The 23314-nt window shown below is 36.2% G+C and overlaps 1 protein-coding gene across 1 annotated transcript in view; it reads right to left on the reverse strand.

Moving 5' to 3' along the window:
• Positions 1 to 622: 622 nt before the first annotated feature.
• DARS1 (aspartyl-tRNA synthetase 1) overlaps positions 623 to 23314 on the reverse strand; it is a 98864-nt gene continuing 76172 nt past the window's right edge. The window contains exons 8-16 of the mRNA XM_006169723.3: positions 22039 to 22150; positions 20559 to 20693; positions 15880 to 16027; positions 12034 to 12180; positions 10510 to 10552; positions 8531 to 8611; positions 6198 to 6309; positions 5910 to 5981; positions 623 to 1278 (exon numbers count right to left, since the gene is read on the reverse strand). Coding sequence (XP_006169785.1) covers positions 1187 to 1278; positions 5910 to 5981; positions 6198 to 6309; positions 8531 to 8611; positions 10510 to 10552; positions 12034 to 12180; positions 15880 to 16027; positions 20559 to 20693; positions 22039 to 22150 — 942 coding nt within the window. The 3' untranslated portion in view covers positions 623 to 1186. The remainder of the gene's footprint in view (positions 1279 to 5909; positions 5982 to 6197; positions 6310 to 8530; positions 8612 to 10509; positions 10553 to 12033; positions 12181 to 15879; positions 16028 to 20558; positions 20694 to 22038; positions 22151 to 23314) is intronic.

The raw sequence follows: 23314 nt of genomic DNA on the forward strand, positions 1-23314 counted from the left end.
AAGAGCTACTTTACATTGTTTTGTTCCTGCCCGTTACTTACATCTCACTGTAAAATCATGAACAAACGTAAAAATCGAGAGGGAGAGTGTTCCTAATAGCAATTCTAATACAGAAATTGCTTTAGGGGAGGAAGATAGGAGTACAATTTAGTGATACTCACTAAGTAGCAGTAAAATGTGAAAGAAAATTTTGAAATATTTATTTGTTGGGGAGAGGGCACACCCCAACCCCTGCGAACGAGTTCTTCACGACATGACTGTGTCCCAGACTCAGCCGTTCAGGATCACTGGCATGTGCATACAGCATGAACCGGAAGACCTCCGGATGCAAGCCTAGGACCTCCTCAGAGGCTTCAACATGACAGAGCATCGTGTTATCGCTGCACCACCATAGCTAAACAGCAAGATTTTTACCTATGTGAATAAAGTATTAAACAAGCCAAGCCCTACGGGCTCTATCCTTCCGCCTATTTGAGCTTATATCCTGGCATGAATATAAGTTATATCAGTTTTTATTTGTTTTTAGGTATTTACATAAACCAGTTGTGTATTTTTCTTTTCCCAAATAAAAACTGCCAACAACTTATTATAAAATCAGACTGTCAAAAAGTTACTCAAACTATAATTAGCTTTAAAATTTTATTGAAGTGCAAGTTTAGGATGTAACAATTTCATACAGTATTGTATCAAATATTTTCTAACCAGTTCTTTCACCTGCCTCACATGATTTCTGGGCGTAACTTTACTTCCTGCCTTATTTTCCATGATATGTCAATTATGCATTCATTAAAATCTCAGGTACTTCCTCAAGTGTTCTTATCTCAATGTCAGAATTTTTAAAAATAAGCTCAGATGTTGCAAACTTAGAACATGAATATTGTGGCCACTGTTAATATAGAAAAGAAAAATAAACCCTGCATAATCTTAACTGTTTAAGACTCTTGTTAACATTTTATATAGTAATTAAAGATTAATTTTAACATAACCATATTAATTTCTCATTAAAATGTTCAAGCATTTCCTACTGAAGCATGTCTGAGGTTAGAAAAATCTTCTCTCTTAAACGAACCTCTACTGAATAAAATAACCACGGCACTTTAGGAAGTTATTCTACTGTGTATTTTAGTACCTAAGGTATAGTCTGGTCAAAGGCAGGGTACTGGAAAGAATAAAACCATGGCTTTCCTTAAGGAGTGAGTCGTTTGGGATCACGAGGGAACATCGAGGTCTGACGAACATTATGTAACCCCAGAAACAGCATAGTCACTCGTTCCAACCCTGGGGAAAAGAAAGTGATCATTAATTCCTTTTTTTGAAAACTCATCTTATTTACTTAGAACTACTAATATAAAACTCTTCAACAAAATACTGCCCTTCACTAGGAAGGAAAACAACCTCTTAGTTTGGATTTACCTACAACTGAATGCTTTTGCACTGATTCAGAAACAGAGATGCTGCTGTATGTGGGAGGAACTAACGAGACAGCCATAGTGGTATGGAGACTGAGCTGTGAAGTACGAATAAGTACCAACAAAGAAAATCTACAATTAAACGGTAAAAAACCCTAAAACAAATCTCTTTTTAAGCCTGTATGTTCTCGACTGATATGCAAATCAAATGATACTAGATGCTGATTATGCAGTCCAGATAATGACCGTAACAGTAAGAGCTAAAAACTTGTTCAACAAAGATTACTAGAATTACCCCAACATTTATTGTAATTCTACAGACATTTAACATGGTGGTCCTCAGTGCAAAGGCTCTAAAGTATATTATTATGCTAAGTGTTTCGAGTATAGAAAAGATTGATTTTGGTGGCTTATTTCAGACAACTCCCAATTTACTTAACAATATTTACTTAAAATGAGTTTATCAAGCTGTAACCCCTATATTTCTAATGAGAATTAAGACCAGGTACCACCCGAGAAGCAGAACATAACTTGCAGATGAAATTTTTATGTGTATTTTGATTTACTCATTTCACTAAAGTTTAGAAGACTAACATATCACACAATGAAGGCAAGGTCAAAGAATTATTTTATATAGCATGATTTTTAATTTTCAAGATTTAAAAAGAATATGTAAATATACATAAAACAACACACATTTTCATTGCTATTCTTTTTTTCTAAGTAAATTTTTAAAAGTTTATTTATTTCTTCCATAAGAAAGAAAGACCAAGAGGGAAAGAAAAAAAAAACAGCCCATCTAGGTTTTTTTTTGGAGAGGTTTTTGTTATAGGGCGCATGCGCTTGCCATATATAGAGACAGAGAGATAGAAAGCGAGAAATCACCCCCCAGGGGGGATGGTCATACAGCAATCCCTTTTCTTCCATTCTCCTCTCAGGATCTTGGGCATTCACGCTTAAGCCACAGGGTCTGGGACATGAACCACGGTTGACTACATGGGAGTCCAGCGACATAGCCATTACGTTAACTGCTGTTCCCTGCCCAGCTGGGTTTTAAGCCATGATTCATCCCAGCTTCAGCTAGAGCCCAAGTCTGTTACAGACTGAAGGTCACCTCTTTCTGCATTCCTCTGATCGCTCAGATTTAATTTAAAAAATGAGGAAAAAATTGGGAGCAGTAGTTAGCATAATGGCTATGTCACTGGACTCCCATGTTGTCAACCATGGTTCAAGTCCTGGACCCTGAGGCTTAAACTCATGCTGGGCATGTGTGCGTACATGCCCAAGATCCTGAAAGGAGAATGGAGGAGAAGGGATTGCGGCATGGCCATCTTTCCTGGGGGGTGATTTCTCGCTTTCTATCTCTCTGTCTCTCTTTGTCTTTCTGGCAAGCACACGTGCCCTATAGCAAAAACCTCTCCAAAAAAAAAAAAATTAGGAAAAAAATGTATAATCCATCCGATGACCAGAAACCACAGCAAAGGCACATGAAGTATGAGAAATCAAGAAAATATCTCTCCCCTAAGGGAAAAGAATAACTCCTCATCCTCCACAGACAATACAATGGAAATTGTGGAAATGTCAGATAAAAAATTTAGAATATTCATAGTGACAAAGCTAACAGAGGAGACAACAAACTCTAGAAGATGCAGGAGAAAAAAGACAAGTTCCAGAAATGCTTCAGAGAAGCAAATAACTTCCTGTGGCCCTTCAAATTATCTCCTCCACGAGGTGGAATGAAGAAAAAGACCACCCATTTTGTAGAAGGTGGAGATGCTGGCAACAGGGAAGACCAGATCAACAGACTTTTAGAAGGATGAACTAAGGTATCCACCATGATTATTTTTGTAATCTGGTCAGTAAATAAACAGTGGCTGTTTTCAGACTAAAAAAAAAAAAAGAGACAAGTTTCAGGAGGTGAGAAAGTTCTTGAATGATCTGAAAGAGGAAACATACACCATAAAAAGGAATCAAACAGAAATGTTAAGAGATGAAGACGATAATACAGAAAATCAAAACCTCCTTTGAAAGTATTAAAAGCAGATTAGATCATGCAAAGACTGAATCTCAGATGTAGAACACAGAACCTCTGACCTAGAAAAATTCACCAAAAAGACAGAGAAAATAACCCCCTTAATGAGAATAATATACAAGTAATACCAGGTAACATTAAATGCCCAGGCATCCGGGTAATCAGTATCCCAGAAGGTAAAGAAACTAATAAGGGCATTAATAATCTATTCCATGAAATACGGAAGAAAACTATCCAAACCTAGAGAGGCATTAAAATATCCAGACCCAAGAAATACAAAGGACCCCACATAGAATTAACCTAAGAAGAACTTCCCCGAGGCACATCATAGCCACATTGACCAAAACCACAGACAGAGACAAGGTACTAAATTTGGCAAGAGAGAAACGCCAAGTTACTTTCAAAGTATATCCGATCAGGCTAATGTCAGACCTCTCATCAGAAACAATGCAAGCAAGGAAAGAATGGGAAAATATATTCAAAATGTTAAGTGAAAAACAGTATCAACCAAGAATACTCTACCCAGTGAGATTATCCTTCATGTGAGAAGGAAAGACAAAAATATTCTCAGATAAACAAAATCTGAAAGAATTTACAAATACTAGACCAGCTTTCTAAGAAGGGTTGAAGGGAGTGCTATACCAAGAAAACTAAAGTCAGAAACATAGAAACAAGAGTACAAAAAAGCAACCAAGAGAATGGCCAACTTAATGGTAGGGACAAGTCAGGAAAGATCAATAATAATGTTGAATGTTAATTTCCAAAATTAAAAAGGAAAGATCAGATCACAGTAATACTGCAAATTGAATAGATGAGAGATCAATTATATGAGACTGAACTGGTAAAACAGAATTTTATGACTTTTGACTAAAACATTACTGATTTTCTTCTATGCTTTGCTGTCCAGATTTAAGGATTTTGTCTTCTCTTGAACTGTTGATAGGTTCATCTACCTACTATTTGAACTGAATCTTAGCCTTCTTCCTTCAAAAAATGCATTAAGAAATACCTAGTTAAAGACTGCAGTAAGCTATATAGACCCAGCTAGGTGCTACTTTATAGTATGTTCATTCTACTCACTGAAGTTTATGCCTACAGTCAGACATGTGTTCATAGCTATGTATATATCAGCTGTACTTGCTACTGAAAGTATTTAGAGTAAGAGCTGTAGTGAATCAATAAAATATGAAAAAGGCATAGAAAGCAACTGTAGATACCAGAGATAGTGTGGGAAGAGGATGGGAAATTGCAGAGGGTAAGAGGCAAGGAATTGAAAGAGGGGAAAAAAAAGAGGCAAAAATATGTAAAACACAAGAAATGGAAAATTATTTGTTGATAATACATATGGCAATACCCTTAACTGATCCAATATACAGTGTATTCTGGATGGAAAAATCTCATTTTGTATACTGCAATGATGTATAGTGAATGAATGTAAATAAATAAATTTAAAATAAAAAAAAGAAAAAAGTATTTATTGAAGCTTCCTTTTTCACATTTAAAGTTAACATTTACATTGTCAATCACATACATTATGTAAAATGCACAGTACTGAGTACTCTAAGAAAAAATAGCCCTAAATTTCTCATTAAAATTTAAACTATATATTCCATGTAGCATTGTTTATAATAACAAAAGGGTAAAAACCTATGAGTCTATCAATAGCTGTTAACAGATTATGATGTATCCTTTCAATGGATTCTATGTAGAGATTAAAAATGAGGGACCAGCAGATGGCATAATGTTTATGTTGCTGGACTCCCATGTAGTCAACTGTGGTTCAAGTCCTGGGCTCCGAAGCTTAAAACTCATACCAGGCACATGCGTATATGTGCCCAAAATCCCAAGAGGAGACTGGAGAAGGGATTATAGCATGGCAATTCTTTCTAGGAGGTGATTTCTCACTTTCTCTTTCTCTATCTCTCTGGCAAGCTCATATGCCCTATAGCAAACATCACAAAAAAGAATGAAAAGGTTTTTTAAGTATTGATAAGGAACAAGTTACAAAATACATTATGTGGGACCAGCAGTTAGCCTAATGGCTATGTCGCCGGACTCCCATGTAGTCGACTGTGGTTCAAGTCCTGGACCCAACGGCTTAAAACTCACGCCGGGCACGTGTACATGCATGCCCAAGATCCTGAGAGGAGAATGGAGGAGAAGGGATTGTGGCATGGCCATCTCCCCTGGGGGTGATTTCTCGCTTTCTGTCTGTCTCTCTCTCTCTCTGTCTGGCAAGTGCACGCGCCCTATAGCAAAAAAAAAAAACCTCTCCAAAAAACAAAACAAAACAAAAAAACCCATTATGCTACAATTTGTGTAAAAATTTTAAGAAGTTTTGTCTTTTTGTATAAAAAGGTTACTGAAAATAAAATTTTCAATCATAACTCATTAAAAAATCCTTATAATTAAAATTTGTATTATACTTAGCACTTATGGACTTTTTAGAAGTAAGAACAGACTATTACCTATGCCTCCACCAGCATGAGGAGGAGATCCAAAGCGGAAGGAATCAATGTAAGCCTTAATTTTCTCCAAATCTACAAACAAAACAAGACAATAATTTGTCATATTTTATAATCTAAAAAATTTAAAAGCAATTTCTATTCAATGAAGATAAGAATAAAGGAAAAAGACTGTCTCTGAGAAATCCTTAAAATAGTTAGGATGTTTTATTTTCAGGGCATATGTGCCATTAGGAAGTTTTATTTTCAGGGCATATGTGCCATGTTTCTAAAAATATTTAAGTTGCTTACCAATTCCATGATGTAAAGCTCTTTCTGTTAGTAGCTGAGGATCATGTATTCTTTGAGCTCCTGACAATATTTCTTCTCCTCTCATAAACATATCATATGAGTTGGACTGTTTCTGCAGCAAAAACAAACACATACAACTTTTCAAGTGACTATGGGTCAGAATATTTCTATTCGGGTGTCAGAAAAGTCATGATGCATTTTTGCATAGAAAAACAGAAAAATAACTCAGGACTTTTCCGATGACCCAATACTATACATATGTGGGAAAAAAATCTCTGTTGCCTGAAGATGCAAGTTCATTTTTTCCCCTGTAATTAATAATGCAACTTGCTTTGATCAACATAATTTGTCTCTCTAACGGAAAATTAAACCACTGAGGGTTAAATAATACATTCTTCCCTGCCTGTATCAGATTTTGTGCTCCTTTCCTCCCACATCCCCCATGAACAAAGCAGAATACCACATCTAACTTTTTTTTTTTTTTTTTTTTTAGTTTTGCTATAAGATGCATGTGCGAGCGAGAGAGAGAGAGAGAGAGAGAGAGAGAAAGTGAGAAAGTGAGAAAGTGAGAAATCACTCTCAGGGAGGATGGCCATGCTGCAAGCCCATCTCATCCATTCTCCTTCTGAGATTTGGGCATATACACATGTGGCAGGTGTGTTTTTCAAGTCACTGGCTTTGACGGAACCTCACAGTCGGCCATGTGGGATCCAGCTGCCCTCACATCTAACTTTTAAGCGGCAGTGCTGATCCTTACTTTACTTCATCTGAAACGTTTTAAAGTGTTATATGGTTTTTTTTGTCACTTTTTTGAACTTCAAATTAATCTCACTCTCTTTTTAGTGCCAGAGGGTACACGTAGTTGAGAGAGAGAGAACCCTTCAAAGGGGTGTAGTCATGCCGAAATCCTTTTTCCTACCATTCTCTTGTCAGGATTCTGGGTATCCATGTACACACCTGGTACATTTCTCAAGTCACCAGGGCTGGGATTTAAACCATGGCACTGGGCTATAGGGTTGCTTCCAAGTTAACCATTTTTACTTAAAATATTAAATTTTTAAAAACAATTTATTTTAGGGAAAGTGAATTAAGAATCAGTTTATAAAAGCTAACCTACTCTCTATCAGGTATCTGGAAACAGCAGTTTTACCTTAACTTCCTAGTTTTTCCTTAAACCAATGGTTCTCATAGTGTGCTTCCTGGACCAGTAGCTTTAGTATTACATGGACTTCATCAGAAATAAAAATGATCAGGTCCTTGTTCAGACCAACTAACCAGAAACTCTGGGGGTATGGCTTAGAAATCTGCCTTAACAAGTCCTCCCGGTGATTCAGAGGCACAGTAAGAACTAGGAACCACTGAAAAGAAGGAATAGTCAGAGGCCATAAGACATTATTTAAATTATTGCTAGGACACCATGTGAAGCCTCAGTTCATATCAATGATAAGATGATTGCTATAGTTTGCAAATCTAGTAGTAATGTTTATCATTTATATGGTTTTTCTTCCTCACAAATCTTCAGAAAAAAGCTTCAGGAAATAATTTAAAAACAGTTTTCAGGACTAATTTGCTAATATATTCAAATTTCACAGTATCATTTTGACCTATATTGATGAACAATAGTAGTGATGTACATAACAATGTGTTTCTAAATGACAACTTTTTAAAGAATTATTTATTTAATTTTATTTATTCATTCCTTTAATTTGACCAGAGAGAGACACACAGAGAGAGGGAGAAAGTGGGAAAGCAAGCCACCAGCTCCGGGATTTGAACCGTGGTCGGCCATGTGGGAGTGTCCAGCGCCTTAACCACCACACCACCTGCTGGTCCCCGTCTAAATGACAACTTTTAAAAGAATTATTATTTATTAATTATTGTTATTATTGAATTTGACCACAGAGAGACAGAGAGAGAAGGTACGGGTGGTGCGAAAATGAGAAAGCAAGCTGCCAGGTCCAGGGACTTGAACAAGTCAGCCATGTGGGAGTCCAGTGCCTCAACCACCATGCTACCTGCTGTCCCCCAAAAACTTATTAATAAAAGTCAAAATTCCCATTATAAAACTATAATTTTTAAAAAGATTTCTTTTTATTCATATTTTCATTTATTTATTTTTAAAATTTGAGCAGAGAGAGACAGAGAGAGAGAAAGTGAAAGCGAGAAAGCAAGCCACCAGGTTCGGGATTTGAACCGTGGTAGACCATGTGGGAGTTGAGTGCCCTAACCACCACGTCACCTGCCGGCTCCTATAAAACTATAATTTAACACAGTGATATAAAAAATTTCTTTCTCCCCTCCTTAAAAACAAGTTACTAAACTAATTTACTTACAGGATTTCTTGGGTCAGGCATGGTATAGAAAGGTCTTACAGCCAATGGATATTTATCAAGAATATAAAAATCTGTATCATACTATAAAAAGAATAAATACAATTAAAATACATTGTTTTAATAATAAGAAAGTTTACATTTGAAATTAACTTTTTTATACATATGTTTTTGTTTTTCAAAATTACTGAAATTATTCTATAAATGCAATGAGTATCCTGCATTTTTTTCCAAGTGACATGTATACCATTTTGCCATGATGCCATAAATTCTTTCAATAAATAACTTTTAGCTGTTTACTATTCAATTATTATTCAAATATTCATTTTTCCCTATATTTTTGGACACATAATCTGTTCCTAATTTCTCCACCAGTATAATTATGCTATGACAAACATACTTGACTTTCATTTTTTTCTTTGTTATTCCAGCTCACTTAGTCTTTCAGATGTATTTTATAGCTATGCTGTTAAACTATCCTAAATCCTTTGAGATTTTATAGAAACTATGTTAAACTCATAAATCATTTTGGTAAAAACCGATACCTTGTACAATATTCATCTTCAAAAAATTTGGATAATTTTCTAATAATTTAAATTTTTGTTTAAATATATAAATAAAATTTGGTAGTTTTCTTTAAATTAAAGAAATAAAAAACATTAACATGAAATTATGATTTTTTTTTACAACATAAATCCATTTTTATTCATTTACATTTCATTATTGTAAATCCTCGAGGGGTATAGCATCACACGGATTCTGTGTCCAATAGCCTTAGCAGGAAGGTTGCTTCGGAATTTGGCCCGAACCATGCCACTGTTTCCATGGGCTCAGGTAACCTTTCCCCAGATTACTCTGGTTTTATTTGGTTTGCCACCAGGAGTCACTGTGTTGTTTTTCCTTTGTACATATAAGCACATCTCTTGCCTAAATAGAATTCTGTTTCATCTCGTGCATAAACACCTTCAATTTTAAGAAGAGCTGTGTGCTCCCTTTGGTTCCTGAGACCTCACTTATAGCAGCAAAAATGGCCTTGGACCACAGCCTTCCAGACACAGCTGCCTTTTAGAAGTCCTGTTCTCAGCAGGCCTCGACTATTTGTCCCCAAAGTTCAGCAGCAGGATCCTCACTCCAAAATTATGATAATTTTTAAAAGAAAGAACACTTGCTACGTGACCTAGACTTAATTAAGAATAAATTAATTTCATTTCAACTATTTTTTACTTTAAGGGTCTTGCCAGAACTGGAGATTAGGGAGAATGTCAACAGAGATAAGAAACCCTGCTAAAATTGGCCCTGCTGAAACAACATTTTAAAGGTATTACAGAAACTCAATACTGTATGCTTTCAGAAGTATCTGAATTCCCTAGCCAATTTAACAATTCAAGTGCAACCAGTAGAGGGTGCTCAAGGACTTTTTCATTTCATTCACCTTTTAAAGACCATACAAATTTAGCATTTACCCTTTGGCATTTTGGTTTTAGAAAATGAGATAGGAAAGTAGCTTTCACATAAGAGGCAGAAGGGAGGCCCATTTGTCTTGAGTCTCGTGAGATAGTGAGAGAACTCAGGGAAGATAATTTCTAGAAATTAGGTTGTTGGGAAAGTCATGACATTTTTTTATGCAGAAATGTGTCATGATTTTCCAGATAACCCAATAATTCCAGATAATTCTTAGGTCGTTTTAAATAATCTGAAAATCTGATTAGAGGTATCATGTTTAGAGATACCTCAGTACAGCTCAGGAAAAATATCAAATACTGAGTTATAATCAAGCTGTTTATGCCCAGCCCTGTCTGAATGCTTTTTATTTTTTTAAGAATTACTTTTTATTTTTATAAATATTGTCCCCTTGGATTTTTATTGATTCTGGTATCATATCATTCTACAATAGGTAATTAGTCTCCTCTGCAATTTTTCTTTAGTATAAGGATACATTTCAGATTAAAAAAAAAAAATTCCAGCATGTATAAGAATCCTACCTTTTCCTTTACCAAACGACCCAACAATTTTTCATTTGGTGTACTGAAAAAGAAACATGAAATCAGGTGTTTGAAGATCAAAGAGCAACTTAAAAGAGTTTAAGTTAATAAGGCATCCCTTCTATTTGAAGTTCTAGAAGGATAAGAAATTCAGTTCAAAAAAAAAAAAAAAGAAATTCAGTCCAAATACCTATCTATCCTACTCCTTTTTAAAAACGCAAGAACTATTGAAAATCACTTATAAATGCACTTACTACAGTATCTGGGCACTTAGTAGGTACTGCTCAAATATATATTTAATTAAAACCATAAACAGAATTTAGCAAGTCAGTGATTCAGAAGTGTCACGGATGAAATAATTTCCTACAATTACATATCTTGACAGTTCTACCACATGAGCTACTCTCGTCAATAAATAGTTTCCCGCTTTTGCTACTCTTTATCAAAGATTTATAAAGTAAAAATCAGTATTTCCAAGTCTTCAAAATGTGATGTTTATGCTAAAATATTAAATTTCTATAGACAAGAGGTAGCTACTTTAGTTCCTATCTTATTTATGAACGATTTCCAAGAAATATAAGGAACTATCATCCAACTTAACATAAGTATATAGAATGTGTAGTTTGCCTTAAAATATCATCTAGCAGGGCAGCCTCGTGGCACAGTAGTTAAAGGACACAGATCCCTCATGGCTGACCCAGGTTTGCGTCTTGGCTCTGGTGGCTTGAAAAACACATCACAGGTGTGTGCGTGTGTGTGCGTGCGTGCGTGTGTGCACATGCACATGCTCCAAATCCTGACAAGACAAAGACATAGAGAAAAAGGGGTTGTGCCATGACCACACTCTGTTGGAGGTAATTTCTCCCTCTTTTGCTGTTTCTGTCTGGTAAGTGCACACACCTGGAGGTGATAAAAATCATTTAGTGATGTAGGGGATGCTTAACACCACATTTCTCTGTTTTGTTAAAGAAACAAGAATAAACAAAGTGTTTTGAGTGAAATGTTCTTTAAAAAATTCTAAAGATGAAAATCATTACCCTTTTTTCCCCCTATATACATATGTATTATTGTGATGTTAATTTTCAATCTTTATTCAATTACAGTTCTAAAATTTATCAGCTAGATAAAACAAAATAATCATTTGTTAACATATTCATCCTCTTATACTTTAAACCAAATTATCGTAAGTTTTAAAAATCACAAAGATGGGCCAGCCAGTGATATGGTGGCTAGATGGCTGGATCTCACATGGTCAACTGTGTGGCTTGAGTCCTGGACCCAGAAAAACGGTTTTGATAATCCCTATAGTACGATGCCCACCCTAAACACTGTGGGCGCACGTGCGTGCATCCCCAAAATTCCAAAAGGAGGCAGAAATGGAGAAGGGATCATGGTGTGATCATCCTCTATGGGGAGTGCTTCTGGGTTTTCCTCTTCTCTCTGGCCAAGTGCACATGCCCTATAGTAAATTTTTTTTTTTTCTCTATAGTAAATTTTAAAAGAAGAAAAATCAGAAAGACAAACCTTAGATCGTCTTCATCTCCCATTTCGACTCCAGCTTCCCTAAGCATGGCGAGTGCTTCACAATACTCCAGTCTTAAAGTAGGTTCCAAAAATTTGAATGGCTCACAAGGGAATTGTTTATTCACCGTTTGAATTTCAGTCTGAAACCTATTGGCGCAATGATTTCAGAGTTAATAAAATGCCTGATATAAATGTTTCCCCCACAAGAGGTCACTGTGGCAACATACAAAATCATTCTGTGAATCAACTGCATGCACTAGAAAAATCGTTACCATATTATTTAAGCTAAAGAATGAAAGCACATAAAATATTTAACACCACTTCTCGGTCTCATGTTTCTGTAACTACAGTGGCATTAAAAGATTGAAACGTTCTATATAACTCATATCAGCCAACATCATTACAAACAAAACGGTTACCCACTTTATCAAGTATTTTTAAAAAGCTGACTTTTTAATCCTATAGCAACACTTATCATTAAAGAAGACCAAATTGATGAATACTTGGCTATCTTCCCTCATACTAATTACACAGTAAGTTTGTTTAGGGGAGTGCCAATATCTTCCCCATTTTGATAATCCCTATAGTTTGATTCCTACCCTATACACGGTAGACACAAGGCAAATGTTTACTGCACTGAACTGATCTTCTGCTGTGGGAAATTTTACTAGGATTAAAAATATATATTTTTGCTGAAGTGTTTATTAATGAAATTGACAGTTCAGATTCGCTTCAAAATAATAAGGGATGCAGGGAAAATAGGTAACAAAATTCGCCCTGGGTTGGCAATGCTTGAAACTGGCTATTGAGTACATGGGGATTCACTAAGCTAGTGCCCATACTTTTGTATATGATTTTTCATAACTAATAAACTCAAAAAGAAAGAATGTTTGTATTCTACATGGAGAAACAAGTATGTTTATATATAGAAAAATACCTCTATAGCCTATATATAAAATTACCTATAAGAATTTATATTCTAGAAATTAAAACACTACTACCATCAGATCTTAAAAGACTTCATGAGAGCAATAAAGCTTAGTCACTGATTATTCAAATCTTATCATGTTAGGAAGACCCCAATAGTTGGTTTTTAAACAGTTTTTCTTTGCTTTGGATATTAACTTGCATTCTATTAATGGTAATATAAAAACATGACTATCAATGCTTTAAAATACATTTGTGTATTATTTTTCTTTGAGAAATTATGTTTCTCATTAGTATAAACATGAAAAAGACATGATACAAACCAGGGAATCAAATTTACAAGTGACAGAGAAACTTTAAAATTCCTATATAATTTATAGCATATAGAAAAAAAGCCTTTTATTTTCAAATTGCCACCTTAAGTCTACTTAAGTTCAGCAACAGCAGTGTCCAAGTCTGGGCCAGTCCTGCAGCATAGTGGGTAAGCACTGTGCATAGGGAGCTGGCTCCTACACGGCTGACTACATTTTGAATCCCTGCTTGAAAAACACTCTAGGTGTGTGTGTGTAACCCTATGCTGAAGGAGTAGAGAAATGGAAGAAAGGGATTGTGGCGTGACCACACCCCACTGGTGGGTAGTTTCCTTATCTAGCAGTAAAAAAAAAAAAAAAAAAGTGTCTGAGTCTAAAATTTGTGTGCAGATTTGATTCCAAAGGCTGATTTAAGATTGGTCTGTTGTTATAAAACCAGAGTAGAAATTTTAAACCCCAATATTAAATAGAGAAGCTATCAATATCTTTAAAAAAAAGTTTTAGAAACTTTGAGTTATAAATGTGAAAAGAAAATAAGAAAAACTGTGTTCCTTCAATGCAGTTTCAAATTACACTTTTTTTCTTTTTTCATTTGCAAGAGGGCATTTGCAAAAGGGCATGTGCACTCATGAAAGAGCGAGAGAGAGGAAGAAAGGATCCTTTGCTGAAGGGGCACAGTCACACTGCAATCCCTTCTCTTCCACTTATCAGCACTGTCATGGTATGTATGGGGTCTGTTTCAAACTGCTGGGGGTGGGATTCAAACAGTGCGGTTGGCCATGTGGGATCTCGCTGCCTTAGCCTCTAGCCCATGGGGATGGTCCAATATTCTGTTTTATAAAAATACATTATTCCATGGATGATTTGAATAAAAGTTGCTTAAAATAAGTTGCATCAAAATATTGTAAAGACAAAGGTTAAAAAAAAAGGCTGTCTGAAATGAACTAGTCATAGGGCCAGCAGGTGGCATGGACTCCCACATGGCTGACCATGGTTTGAGTGGCAGACCTGGTAGCTTCCTTTCTCACTTTCTCTCTCTCTCTCTCCCCCTCTCTCTCTGGTGAACACACGTGTCCTTTAACAAATTTAAAAAATGATAAATAAAATTAAATAAATAATTATTTGAAATTAACTAGTCATCAAAGATAGAAAGCAATGTAGAGAATGCCTGGAAAATTCTAGTGCTTAAAGGTACAGTATTTTAATATAAGCTCAATGATTAGTTTCTGCATTCCTGAATTTACTCATTAGCCTTGCAAGGAAGTAAATAAAATGCATATTTTTGAACTCTTTTAAAGAGTTAAACTATATAAAATACACCAATAACCATTTCAGTGGTCTTCAAATAAAAATTTAGAATATGCTCCATCATCAGTTATTAAAATGCTAGATAAGTCTGTTATAGCCTACCTAATACTTCAAATATAGTCACAAGTAAGGAGAAAGGAAAAGACTCTCTTGATCAATTTAACTTGCTCTGTTTTCTTTTCCTATTTTCTCCATGTTAAACATCATCACAACTAAACAACTTCCAACAACCTTCAAGGCAAGAACTACTTGGCAGCTGAGAGAGTGCCCTTAAAGCGGGTGTTTTACATAATTCAGTATTCTCAACACTAGAAAAATTTAATGTTTCTATAAATGTCAATTTACCAGACCCAAACAGTAAAAAGTCACTTTAGACTGTGAGTTCCTAATCTTTACTAATCACTCAATGCTCAGTGAATGGAACTGATTTAAGAATTAACCATTATTCACACGAGCTTAATTCACATGTGCACAGATTCAATAAAGATTAGAAGTGAGACTGAAGGGACTTTTTACCTTAGAGGTGAGCCAAAGTATTATTTCCACCTAAGAGCCGAGGAAACCGAGGCATGGAGTTAAATAAGTTGCACAAGGCCCACACATAAAAGAACCAAAGCTGGGATGCGAACTCAGGCTGTCTGGCATAGCTGAATCCAAGATTTTAACCACTAATCTCCTCCTGCCTACCATAACACACTGCTATAAAATCAACACATGCTCTATCTTCTTTAGACATTCAGGGTATCAGTATGAATGAAAAGACCGAATATAGTTAGGTGGTTCACAACCCAGCAAACTTCACCAAAATGATGTTAACTAACAAGTTCAGGCTCCAATCGACTTGCATGAAGATGTGCTCTTCTGCATGTGGACTTTTCCAACAAAGTAAGCTATCATTTAACTGGCAAGTCTTTTTACATATGCCCAAAAGAAACTTAGTTTATGTGTTTTAATTCAAGAATTGTTTTTGTGAGTCAGCCTTGTTGCTTAGTGGTTGAGGAAGCTGGATTGAACATGGCTGACCATAATTCAAATCTTGGCCTAGGCAGCTTGGAATAAACACCAGGCACATGTGTGTGCATGCCCAAAATACTGACAGGATGGAGAAATGAAGGAAAAAGGACTGTGGTCTGACCTACTAGGGGGTCCTTTCTCCCTTTCCTTCTTTGTCTCTCTGACAACTTGAGAAATAATTGTGTGTGTGTGTGTGTGTGTGTGTGTGTGTGTGTGTGTGTGTATTTTAAAGAACCCAAACTTAATTGAAATTAAGTCCATCTAGGAAGATAAAATATTCTTTTACCTTTCTTGAAGTCCTTTGAATATCTGTACCAAAGTGTCAGCAATTTCTTCCATAACTTCATGGTAATGGTAATTAAACGCCATTTCAATGTCCAGACCAACAAATTCAGTTAGATGTCTGTGGGTATTAGAGTCTTCAGCTCTGAATACTGTTAAGTCAATAAAAGAAGTAAACAGTAAATAGTATTTTAAATTTTGAATAAATTGAGACTTAAAAATTTTATTCTCGTAAAAATATTCAAGTAAAAATATTTTCACATCAGTACAAGGCTGGAAGGACATTTGAAAAGCAACTGTTTCAGCATTTTCCTAGATGAAAAGTTCGTTACAACCCTTGCAGTCCTGTAGTAAAAGCTGTACCAAATGTAAATTAATAAATGAGGTTCATGAGAATCCCTTGGGAATGTGAGATCTTGAGATCCCTTTCTCAATAATTAAAAATAGATTCAATTATGACCACTGTAGTGAGTTCGTCTCAATTTTATTAAAACCTGATCAAGCTAAATGAAACTATACAAGTAACAGCATACATATTGGAGTGATTCCCTCAGTCCAGCTCTCATTATCCTCACTGTACTTTCCTCCTTTCCAGACTTCCTGATATGAGCTCGGCTCACCTTTCACATCACTGCCAGATTAACACTTCTATAACATATCCTTGCTGAGTAACTTCCAGTGGGTAACTCCCAAATGACTACTGTAATAAGACATAAAGTGACATAAAATCTAAGTTTTCACAATTTAACCCTACCTATACTTTCCATTTCTTAATACAGGTTGAGCACACCCAATCTGAAAATACAAACCCTGAAATGCTCCAAAATTCCAAACTTTTTGAATGATAACACAATGCTACAAGTGGAAAATTCCACACCTGGCCTCATGTGACAGGTCATGTATTACAACAAATATAAGAATTACCATCAGGTTGTCTATAGGTATATATAAAACAAATACATTTTGTGTTTAGACTTGGGCCTCGCCCCAACACATCTCATTACATGTAAGTAAATACTCTGAAAATTTGTAAAAATTTGAAATTTAAACCATTTCTGGTCCTGAGCATTTTGGAACAGGGATACTTACTCTGTACTAGCTAGTCTTACTTTTGTTTCCTCCAATAATCCATGCTCTTCATTCACCCTGCTCCCCCTGACAAGAAAGTCATCTCTGCTGTCTATATCCTACTTTGTCTTCCAAGTCCATTTTGTTTGAATTTTCCTTTATGGTGACTCTAGAAAACTATTTTTTCCTCTCTCTCTCTCTGTAATAAATTGTCAGAGGGCACATGCCCTCACTAGGAGGGAGAGAAAGACAGAGCAAGAAAGCATTCCCCACCAGGATATAATTACACTGCAATTCATTCTTCTCTATTTCTCCATCCTGCTGGGATTTTGGGGGTGCACACACAGGTACCCAGTGTGTTTTTCAAGACATTGAGGCTAGGACTGAACCACAGTCAGCCATGTAGGACCTAGCTCCCTTAACTGTTAGGATATCAGACCATTGAACCACAGTCAGCCATGCGGGATCTAGCTCCCTTAACTGTTAGGATATCAGACCACTCCTTTCTCCCTTCTTTTATATTATTTATACTATACAATTAATACCAATCTGCTGATTCTACAATATAATCTGATCCTTTATTGTGAAAATAATCTGACAGTAAATGATGACTGTGACTGTTATATGTATGCATGTAATACTTAGTTCCAGGAGCAGGGACAGTGTTTACGATCTTGTCACACAAAGCGTGGTCTGCAAATCAGCAGCATCAGCAGTCCTTGTGAGCTTGTAAGAACTGCAAATCTGAAGCCTCATCCTAGATCTGCTAATCAGAATCTACACTCTAGGGTGCTGGCAGGTGGCGAGATGGTTAAGGGCACTGGACTCCCACATGCCAACTGTGGTTTGAGTCTTGGACCTGGTGGCTTGCTTTCTCACTCTACCCCCACCTCCTCACTATGTTTCTCTCTGGTCAAGTTAAAAATAAATGAATGAATAAAGTTAAATGATTCTTAAAAAAAAAAATCTACACTTTAACAAGATCCCCAGGTGATAAGTGTATACATTAACATTTGAGAAGTGCCAGTTGACTCTTTTTATGCACGTGGTATCTAGCACAAGGCTATACATGCAGCATGTGTTCAAGAAATAACTAGGTAATTAATTCAATAAATTAAGACACTTAATGATCTTGTCAGTTTCTCTATTAGTATTTGATTTTTGGGACCAGCAGGTGGCATAACGGTTATGTTGCTCGACTCCCACATGACTGACTATGGTGCAAGCCTTGGACCTAGTGGCTTAAAAATCACGTCAGGCATGTATGCGTGCGTGCCCGTTATCCTAAGAGGATAATGGAAGAAAAGGGATTGCAGTGCGGCCATCCCCTGGGGGTTGATTTTTCACTTTCCTTCTCACTGTCTGTCTCTCTCTGGTGAGTGCACAAATCCTAAAGGAAAAACCTTTTATTTTTCATATTTTTTTAAAAAATTATTTTTATTTAATTTTATTTATTTAGATTTGGCTAGAGAGGGAGGGAGGGAGGGAGGGAGAGAGACAGACAGACAGAGAGAGAGAGTATGAGAAAGCAAGCTGCCAGGTCCAGGACTTGAATTGCTGCCAGTCATGTGGGAGTCCAGTGCCCTTAACCACCATGCCACCTGCTGGCCCCTGGCAGAAACCTTTTAAAAAAAGTATTTAATGTTTACTAAGCAATCTAAAAACATATATAAAATAACATGTTAAGTTTTAAGAACAGAGCTTTTTATTTCTTGTAATTAGTTTCAGAAAAGAAGCTGCCACATAATTATGTGTGTGTGTGCTAGACTTTCAGTGAACAGCTTAAAAACTATGTGAATATAATCTATTAAACATCTTTTAAACAAATGTTCTGCTTGCTGGGTGCCAAAACTATTGCCCCCAGATAAGCTGCACAAAAGAGCAAAGCTTTCAATGGAAATATTAAACCGATGGAATTAAGACCCTGAAGAATTCCTTCAAATTGTAACAGGAGATGAAATGTGGCTGTACTATATCAGACTTATGGCTACCTACAGGTAGAAGCAGTTTAGTCAAAAGTGGACTGGTCAAGAGTGAAAGTTACGGCTACAATTTTTTTGGATGTTCAAGGCATTTTGATTGTTGACTTTCTAGAGGGCCAAAGAATAAGAATATGTGCTTATTATGAGAGTGTCTTGAGAAAGTCAAAGCTTTAGCAGGAAAATGGCTGGGAAGGCTTCCCTAGAAAGTCCTTCTCACAACAATATTTCTTTCCTTTCATAAAACACAGGCAATTTTGCTAGAGTTTCAATGGAAAACCATTAGGAAGTCATCTTACAGTCCTGATTTGGCTCCTTTTTGAATTATTTCTGCTCTTTAGTCTTAAAAAAAAAAAAGAATATTTAGAGGGCACTAACTTTTCTTCAGGTAATAATGTAAAAAAGACTGTACTGACATGGTTGTCCCAGTTCTTCAAAGAGGGACTAAATAGCTGAAATCACTGCTTACAGAAGTGTCTTGAACTTGATGGAGCTTATGCTGAGAAATAAAGTTTATATTTATTATTATTTTATTTATTTATTTGCCAGAGGGCAAGCATGCTTGTGGGAGGTCAGGGGGACCTTCAATGGGGTGTAGCCATGCCACAATCCCTTCTCCTTTATCCTATCTGCTCCATCATTTCACCTGCTAGCCCATCCATCTCTCTATTTTGCTGGGGTTTGGGACATGCAGGCACATGTGGCTGGCAAGTTTTTCAAGCTACTGAGGCCGGGATTTGAATTGTGTAGTCAGCCACGTGGAATCTGGTTCCCTTAACCATTAGGCCATAAGGTCAGCCATATTTATATTTTTTAGCTCCATGTTTCCTTTAACCATTAGGCCACAAGGTTGGCCATATTTATATTTTTTAGCTCCATGTTTCCACAAACTTTTTTTTTTTTTTTGACGCCATAGGGTGCATGCACTTGCCAGAGAGATATACAGAGAGAAGGAAAGTGAGAGATCATTCCCTGGGTGCCATGCTGCAATACCTTCTTCTCCATTCTCCTGTCAGGATTCTGGGCACACATGCATATTTGTCTGGTGCCTGGTGTATTTTTCAAGCCACCAGGATTTGAACCACACAACTGGCCTTGTGAGACCAAACCAGCGTCTTAAACATCATATCATCTGCTGGCCCCTCCATAAACTTTTTGTTTTTTAAAAGAATTATTTATTTAATTTTATTTATCATTATTATTATTATTATTTTTAAGTTTGACCCGAGACAGACATAGAGAGAGAGAGAAAGAGAGAGAGTGTGAGAAAGCAAGCCACCGGGTTTGGGACTCAAACTGTGGTCAGCCATGTGGGAGTCCAGCACCTTAGGAACCACTATCCCACCTACTGGCCCCCTCCACAAACTTTTAAAAGTTCCTCTGTATAATGTTTATGATTCTATTCACTTGAATGATGTACAACTGTTAGGAGGATTACTGAGTATACTATTTTTTTTTTTGACTATATCTAGCCAAGCATATAGTCATTTCTACCTGAAAGTGTAGTGTTTCTGTTGTAATCAAATAAGAGAACTTAGGCTTTCAAAATGTCTGTACATTACAATATTTAAAATGCTTTTCTAAAACTATAACTAATGTATAATTAATGAACTTGGAATAATTGCCAAAATCTTACCTGGTCCAATACAGAAAACCTTGTCAAAATCAGCACAAATGCACATTTGCTTATACAGCTGTGGGGACTGAGCCAGGTAAGCATTGTTTTTGAAGTATGACACAGTAAATACATTGGCGCCTCCTTCACTGGCAGCTGAAACACAAACGTTTATATTATTATAGTCAACTGTAAGTTTATCAATGCAAACTGCTAGTAAAAACAGTTTATACCTTTGATTCAAATAGTTTAATTAAAACAACTGAAAAATTAAAAATTATACATAAATCATAGTCATATGTCTTTTTTTTTGGGCTCGCCAGACAGACAGAGACAGAGAGACAGAAAGCGAGAAATCACCCTGCAGGGGGGATGGACACACCACAATCCCTTCTCGTCCATTCTCCTCTCGGGATCTTGGGCACTGTGCGTGCCCGGCGTGAGTTTTAAGCCACCAGGTCTGGGACGCGAACCCCGGTTGACTACATGGGAGTTCAGCAACATAGCCATTACGCTAACTGCTGGTCCCAGTCATATGTCTTCTTATATGTGATTCTAACTAGTTTACATTTAAGCCATATCATCTTTGTATATACCTTTATTTTACTTCTTTGGATATACATTCTCCCTTTCTGCATCCATTTCAAATCTATTAAAGCTACTTTAATAGGAGCTGTAAAAATTAAAAGAAAAAAGGAAAAAAGATATTCTTAATCACTTTTTTTTGGGAGAGGTTTTCGCTATAGGGTGCGTGCGCTCGCCAGACAGAGAGAGACATAGAGACAGAAAGTGAGAAATCACCCCCCCCAGGGGGGATGGTCACGCCGCAATCCCGTCTCCTCCATTCTCCTCTCGGGATCTTGGGCACGCATGCACACGTGCCCGGCGTGAGTTCTAAGCCACAGGGTCCAGGATGCGAACCATGGTCGGCTATGTGGGAGTCCAGCGATATAACCATTACGCTAACTGCTGGTTCCCATCTTAATCACTTTTCTAATATCAAAAATATAATGTTCAATATTTTTGTTTGTTATTAACTGCCATTTATAACACACTGTTCAGTGTTACTTACTCAACCTAGAAAGGGTAAAATAATTAAGATTCTTAGGTAAGAATGAGAAATGAGATTTTCCCACCAGTAGTATTTAGTGATTTTACAATGTAGTTCATACAAAACAAAACTGCAATACCAATTTTGAAAGAAAACTACATATGAACATAGTTGCTGGTGTAACTTACGTAACAAGAATCTTGCTTCATGTGCTACTGCCTCATGTTATATCATTATCACAAAATGACTGCGGGAATAGGAGATGTGGTGTTACTGATGGCGGTGACACGTGACTGCGGCTAGACAGCATGGTAGTTGAAACAAGTACTCTCATAGCAACAAACCTTAACGAATACTGGGAGCTCTCAAGTTAAAAGAAATTAATATAAGCAACTTTGGGGAATGCAAATTCATTTATAAAAAAATTAAAAGAAATATTTTGAAGCATACCTGAAATAATCTTAGGTGTTTGGATTTCCACAAAGCCTTTGTTAATTAAAGTTTCTCGGAAGAGTTGGCAGATACCAGACTGGAGACGGAAGACTGCCTGACTAGTTGATGTCTGCACGACGATAATAAAATTGAATTAGATCAATTTGACACATTTACTGAGCACTCACTGTGTGAACTAGCACTGTTGGAACTCTAAAGGTAAATGACACTATGCTAGCTCTCAGCATTTTTTAAGTCTAGACATGGAGAAGACAAAGGCACACAAATTGGTAAAAGGCAGACGGTAAGATATGCTGCAATGTAATGACTGGATAGGACCACGTGAAGCTATTCTCACCAGAACTGTATAGGGTTTACTGTTAATTTGTAAGAATTCCATGAAATAAAAATATTTAACATTTACTGAAACACTGTATATGTGAATTTTGTTAGTGCTTTTTTAAAGTCCATTAAATGAGATACACAAATGCTTATGCAGCATTCTAATTCTCTCCTATGGAAAGTAAGATTTTAGCATTTGGTAATAAATGAATAAAACAACAGATACTTTTAGCTTTACTAACAATACATTAATTGGTGATAGTCACGTGTTCACTACAATTAAGATATTAAGAAAAACTATAAAAGAGATAGCCATCCCGTAATGCTGACTTCCCAGAATAGCACATAAAGCAATTAATAGCGGTCCTCAGTCCACCATAGTCATCTTTTCTTTTCTTTCTACTGTTCCTCCTTTCTCTTGGGTTTCTCCAGTTCTTCTATTTTAATAACAGCCTCAATCAATTCTGATGACCCAGAAAGCTCTATAGGTAATTATCTCAGTTCTAGATTAACTTTTAGCCATTTCTCTGGTCAAAGAAGTTTTTAGCTTTTAGGTCTTATTTACTCCATTAAAAAAAAATTCTACAATTAGATAGGTTTAGATGACCTCAAACTATGGAATTCACTAGATAAATTAGTAGTTTGTAAGTGAGGAAGCTATTTTACTAATACAGGAATTTCAGTTGCTTGCTCCAAGTCAAAGGGCTCACTCCTGACATAGTGCACATAGCGCTACAATTAGACAGTAACATCCTTTGAAAACATGAGAGCATAACTATTCTACATTTCTTTCACTATAAAGAATTTGAAAGATAACTTTCAATTCCTGCCAATTAGTGCTAAAAGAATTCATGCACAACAGGTCATATTTAAGTAGCATTATTTAATAAATAATACTCAAATACACAAATCAATTTCTCACAAAACAATGGCGTTCATTTATAATTTGTTA

This window comes from Tupaia chinensis, unplaced genomic scaffold (assembly GCF_000334495.1).
Source record: "Tupaia chinensis unplaced genomic scaffold, TupChi_1.0 Scaffold147433_1, whole genome shotgun sequence".
Taxonomy (NCBI): domain Eukaryota; kingdom Metazoa; phylum Chordata; class Mammalia; order Scandentia; family Tupaiidae; genus Tupaia; species Tupaia belangeri.